The sequence below is a fragment of the Mus caroli genome, chromosome 6, assembly GCF_900094665.2.
Source record: "Mus caroli chromosome 6, CAROLI_EIJ_v1.1, whole genome shotgun sequence".
NCBI classification, from domain to species: domain Eukaryota; kingdom Metazoa; phylum Chordata; class Mammalia; order Rodentia; family Muridae; genus Mus; species Mus caroli.
In genome coordinates this window covers 81,327,527-81,333,032 of record NC_034575.1, presented here as the reverse complement: position 1 = coordinate 81,333,032, position 5,506 = coordinate 81,327,527, and the positions used below count along the sequence as shown (strand labels likewise).

Here is a 5,506-nt window from a genome sequence, read left to right as displayed (position 1 = left end):
ACACTGCAGTCCCTGGTCCATCACACACTGGCCCTCATACACTGCAGTCCCTGGACCATCACACACTGGCCCTCATACACTGGCCTGTATCAGTTCCCCTGACCCAACTACACAGAGCCCTAGATGAGATGTTTTGACAGAGTTAGCTGTTGAGATTGACTGATCCAATTAATTTCCTCAGAGATGGCTACTGTCTGGGTTGACTCAATTGGACCCACGACTTTACTCTGAAGACAGCAAACTGGACAATTCAGATGAGACCTCCCGTTTCTGGAAAGAGCTATGCAAGTGAAAGTCACGTNATGAGGTGCCCTTGTTAAAATTCAGCTGGTAGACTAACTATATCCCTCTACTGGTTGCAAATACCTGACTGTCTTTGGGCTTTGGAAGTCTATGCCAGTCAACTGGGTTGCTGGGATCTTCTTTGGAACAGCTGCCTGGGATTGACCTCCCATCACCTACGCATTTTAAGGGGCTGGGGCTGCACTACTATACAACAGGACGAAGGAGTGTCACTGAGGAGTGAGGGATGGACATCTCCCCCTAAGGTTGGTGCCAAGAGCAGACCTAGGATCCCCCCTGGCCTGGCTGAAGAAGTAGGGGTTTCAGTTGGGAAGTAGAGGGACAGTCAGGGAAGGTAGTCTGTCTGCCAGAGAGACTAAGAGGAGAAAAGGAAAAAGCCTACTCCTGGAGTGACTAAGAAGACTCAAAGCCTTGNGTGAAGACCAGTCTGGAAGTCCAGGGGAGGGGAGAGAAGTGGATGAGAAGCCTTTATTGAATAAATTGCTTTGAAAGCCCACGTTGTTCAGAGTCCAGGTAAACCTCCAAAGGGGGAGGGGGGTTCCTCTGGACAGATGAGCCAGAGAAGAGGTTGTAGGGAGAGGCCTTTCTATCTCAGCATTCGTGGGCTTTGATCCCAGTTACTCAGTTGTCTGGCCTACCCTATACAGCAGTGAGGTCGCAGTGTAGAGGGCCACGCAGGTCTGAGTGAGTGGGATGCAGTGGTGTGCAGGGAAGCGAGAGCAGAGAAAGCAAGACTGGGCTCTGCTGCAGTGTTNTGTAGTAGCTGTAGCGAGGTGCTGGGGGCGTCAGTCACCTGTATAGTGGAGGAAAGCTCTCCCTGTCTGTTTAAGCCCCATAGGTTGAGGATAGCCCTTTCCTGACCCAAAGCTTCTTTGCCTCCACTCCCCAATCTTGCTTAGTTCGGGGAAGGAATGTCCCGCTGTAGTGGTTAGCATGTGCCCCAGTGTGTGTTCATATGCATGTGTTGAATCATAGGGTCTTCTTGACCCAAGCACGAAAGAAGCTCGAGGCTACAAAATTATCCAAAATACTGATAAACNATGACAAGTTATTTAATTAAAAGAACAAAACACCAAAGCCTTTCCCAGTGAGAAAGATGATGTTTAGTGCAAAACCAAACATCCGATGATATTGATCAGTGGCTACATGTTACTGTAAGGACAGGGGTGTTGAGGTGTCTGTACTGGACGCCTCTCTTTTTAACCTATGGGAAAGGGTCCATCTCTCCCTACAGGTCCTGACTGAGCCACAGGACAGACCAAGGCTTGAGGCTTGAGGCTGAGGTGCAGCCTGTTTGGACGAAGTAATTTCGGGCCGTGAGAAAAGGTGTCAGTTTTAGACACCCTTAGGAAAGGAACATGAACCCATCGTTCCCTGGAATTAGGAGTTAGGATGTGAAAATCCCCACATTCTTTCTCTCCAGGCCGCTGCAAGGCTGATGGCTGGGAGCTAGCAGCGGAGATACTAGGAACCAGGCAGCGGAAAGCGGGAGCAAGAATCCGAAGCTCCCTGGGCTGGGGCTGCAGTCCTAGATGGAGAGGCCGCATTAGCTACAGACTTAGAGCCTGGTGCCCCNGAGGAATGGCTTGGAGCTAGAACCTGGAGCGGTCAACAGTAAAGCGGAGATAGCCCCTTCCCTCTTCCTCCTGACTGAACAAAGGCGGCCTTTGAAGCGAGTGCCCACAACCGCAGCAGGATTGGTAGGGCTGAGTCTCCCTTAGTCCCCTTCAGACGTAGCTTTCCAACTCANAAAGTTCTTGATCCCCGGGAAATATCACCAAAACGACGCCAACCTCGCTTAATCTTCGCGGGTTCTTCCCGTTTGGCCCCCAGTTCGGAGGTCCCGACCGTGCACCCCAGCTTTTCCTCTTTGCTTAGGGGAGAAGCGGCTTCCAGGCNCTACCCGCTCGCGTTGCCCGGGAGCGCTGCGCACAGAACGCATAAGCCGGTTCCGTTTCGTTCTTGTAGGGTTTCGTTTCTTGCACCAAAACGGGACTGAAGTGAGCATCGCGGAGACCCGGTTCTCCAGAAAACACGGCGCCGGAGGGCCTGGGACTGCTGGGTTCTTAGCCCGGAGACCCGGTGGAATCTGGAAGAAGCGGCGTCGCCGGTCTGCAGGCTGCAGGGCCGTGNCACTTCGGAGTTGGAAAGGGTTGATCAGCACCCATTGGACTTCCGAGTTCGCAAGCGCGGTCACACTCGGATCCTTCTCCGCGTCGAGACGCGGTTCTGGAGAGAAAAAGCCCACCGTTTGTGTAACTCCAAAACGTATCCGCTGGGACCGATGGCTCAGAGAGCAGCGGAAATTTCCTGGAGGGTTTTGCGAAGGATGTATTGGCCTCGCTTGGCTGGGGATGCTCCGAGCCCGAGAGCTGATCTCTCTCAAAAGGCACATCCAGCCTCGGGCGAGCGGGATCAGCGCGCGGGGCCAGTGGTGTGAAAGGTGGAGAGAAAAACGTGAGATNCCGAGATTCCGGACTAAGGGCCGAAAAAGCCCCATCCAGGAAGCATCTTGANTGTGCTGAGGCACTGGACTAGGCTAGGAGCCCTTAGCACCCTGTCTTCCAGGGTCCCGGATCCTTCACCAAGGGTTCCAGGTCCCTNGAGCCGTGGGCTCACATCCTGGAAGAATCAAAATTCCGCCAGTGGGCGCGAAGCTGAAGATAGAGTCCCCCTCCCCTGGAGGGGGGACGCGGGTAGTTGGCTAAATTAGAATAAAACCTCATTTTAGTAGTAAGCATTGATGTTAAGTGACGGGAAATGTTACCTAAAGCAGCTAATATCTTAGGCTTTTCCGCTCCCGCCTGGGCACTTTTTTTTTGGCGGGGGGAGGGGGGACGACAAAAATATACCCACGATACGCGCCGAAGTAATCACACTATTGGATCCACAGGAATTTCTCGTATGTAGTGGCCAGGGAAGAGCGGGGTCATTGATAAATCGGGCCCTCTCCAAATAGCCTTCTCCAAGTCAGTCAAGCGACTATAACTAAAGGTTCAAGACATTTTTCCCTTTATCATATAAATAATTGTATCACATATCAGATTCTCTTTGGCCGCGTAGCTCTGGCTCAATGTCAGCATAGCTCCTGGGGCTGCTGTTTTACGAAACGCTAAATTTACCTGTAAGTAAAGTCTATATCAAAGTGGGAACTAAGCAATTGCTATAGGAATCAAGGCCAAATTTTTCTTTTAATGAAAGAAAAGAAAACTGCACATCCAAGGAAGAAAATTATCTGCAATGAACACAACTCTCTCTCTCTCTCTCTCTCTTTAGGAAAGTCAGATAACTGGTGTGTGTGTGTGTGTGTGTGTGTGTGTGTGTGTGTGTTTGTGTGTTTGTGCGTGTTTAAAGCTNGCGGCTGCAGACGGGTGGGGTAAGACTAGATATGACCTTAAAAGCCCTCCTCTGCCACTACCCCTCTCAAGAGGACTGTCCTGAGCTCTAGCAACCGGGTGGGCTCCTGGAGGAGGTCAGTGGTGAAGAAAGCAGGTTTGTTTTCGCAAGCCTTTTCCACTTTGGGTCGGAGAGGGCACATGTAACTGGGAAAAGTCTGGCCAAGGTTGCTGAGAAACGTCCCAAGAAATTCGAGTGAACGCACCACGCTGCCCTGCTTCTCACAGAGCCAGCGAATGCAGGTGGACTTTCCCCTGCCCCGACGCGCCAAGAGTAGTGGTGACCAAAAGAGCGAAGTATGGTCACAGCTCAGAGCTCTGGCGCGGGAAGGGTAGAGGGCCAGCATTTTCAGGGTTGGGACTGGTTTAGTCGGAAAGGAGCTTAAGGTTGGCCACTGGAGGGTCTGAAAAAGCTCCTAGGATGCTCTCGGCCTTCTATTCCAATTGGCTTCATTCCCTGAAAAGCGTGGCGGTCCCAACCTCACTTCTTGGGTGGGAGACCAACGCAGCAGACCACAGGCTAGTCGCCTGCGCACAGTCCAGGCTGATCCCTAAGCCTTGTCCCCCCACAACTTCTGAACATCCCCGCCGCCGCGCCGAGCCTCCCCCGCATCCCCAGGTCACGAACACGGCATGGACACTCACCCTGGAAGCGGTGGCCAAAGAAGCGATTCCGAAGCACCCAGGGGTAGAAGTGGAGAGGGTCCCGATGCTGAGCGCTGAAGAAAGAGTGAGGGGGTTGCAGCGAGGAGGAGCCCAGCTGGTGTGCCGGGTGCACCGTCAGAGCCGGGTGGTTCATGGCCTCTGGGAACACCAGCTCCGGCCCTCCATAGAGCGAGCGGCCGGCGCCCGCAGCGGCAGCGGCAGGGAAGCCACTCACGAAGGCCGTCTCGGCCGCACTGGGGTGAGGATAGTTGAGCGCCGTGGGCCTGAGCGGTTCCTCTGATGCGGCCACAGCCAGTGGATGGGAGCCCGCGCCCCCGTTGCCAGGACTCCCGCCGGTGCCACCATCCTTGGCCACCAAGGACTCTATGGTGAAACCCCGCTTAGCCGCGGGCTGGAACATTGTCGCGGCCGCCGAAGCGGAGTGAGGTAGCGGGGCTCTGGGGAACGCTCGGTGCCCCGGCGCTGCCGCCGTGCGGGGTGTGCACCAAGCCTGGCACATGCACTCACGCCCGCACCCTTCACCTCCCCCGCCCGCCCACCCGCCCGCGCTCGGCCCTTGCGGACCAGCCAGGAGCGGGGCGGCGAGGGGCGTGCGAGAACCCTAACACCGAGTTGGGCCACTGCGCACCGCCTGGAGCGTGGTCCCCGCGGCCCAGCAGGCAGCTCCTCGCAAACGCCCGGGCGCGGGCTGCCTGTGCTACTGAGAGCCGCTTCAGCGGTCCTCCTGGATCTCTCCCTTACTAATCAAGCTGTGACCGACCACCGCCCGTGATCTTTCTAGCTCTCCCGGGCCAGGCCTGGGCTGCAGCTCTGCGAGGAGAGAGTTAGCGGGCACCTGCCCCGCGCTCCCCCATTGGCCACCGCTCACCTGCCCCAAGGTGGGGGGCGGGGCGGGGCGGGGCGATGGATGGCGGGTGGGGATACGGTCCCCAGTCGGAGGCAAAAGCCGGACTGGAGCATTAGTGCTTGATCTAGTGTCCTCCTCCTACCCTCCACTCTGCATCTTGATTTTCTGACTTGGCCCTTTAGCCTCCGCCACACTCTGCNCTGAGGGGGACATCTACAAAGCCTGGGCTTGAGGAAATATACCAATCCCTCTTCTAGCACGTACCTCAGTTGAACCCCCTCCCTTCGTCCTGGGA

General features: G+C 55.5%; 1 protein-coding gene across 1 annotated transcript in view; it reads right to left on the bottom strand.

Annotated features, from left to right (window-relative positions):
- The window catches only part of Emx1 (empty spiracles homeobox 1), a 16,525-nt gene extending 11,654 nt beyond the window's left edge, over positions 1-4,871 (bottom strand). The window contains exon 1 of the mRNA XM_021165680.2: positions 4,344-4,871. Within this exon, the coding sequence (XP_021021339.1) occupies positions 4,344-4,863 (520 nt within the window). The 5' untranslated portion in view covers positions 4,864-4,871. The remainder of the gene's footprint in view (positions 1-4,343) is intronic.
- Between the last annotated feature and the right edge of the window lie 635 nt (positions 4,872-5,506).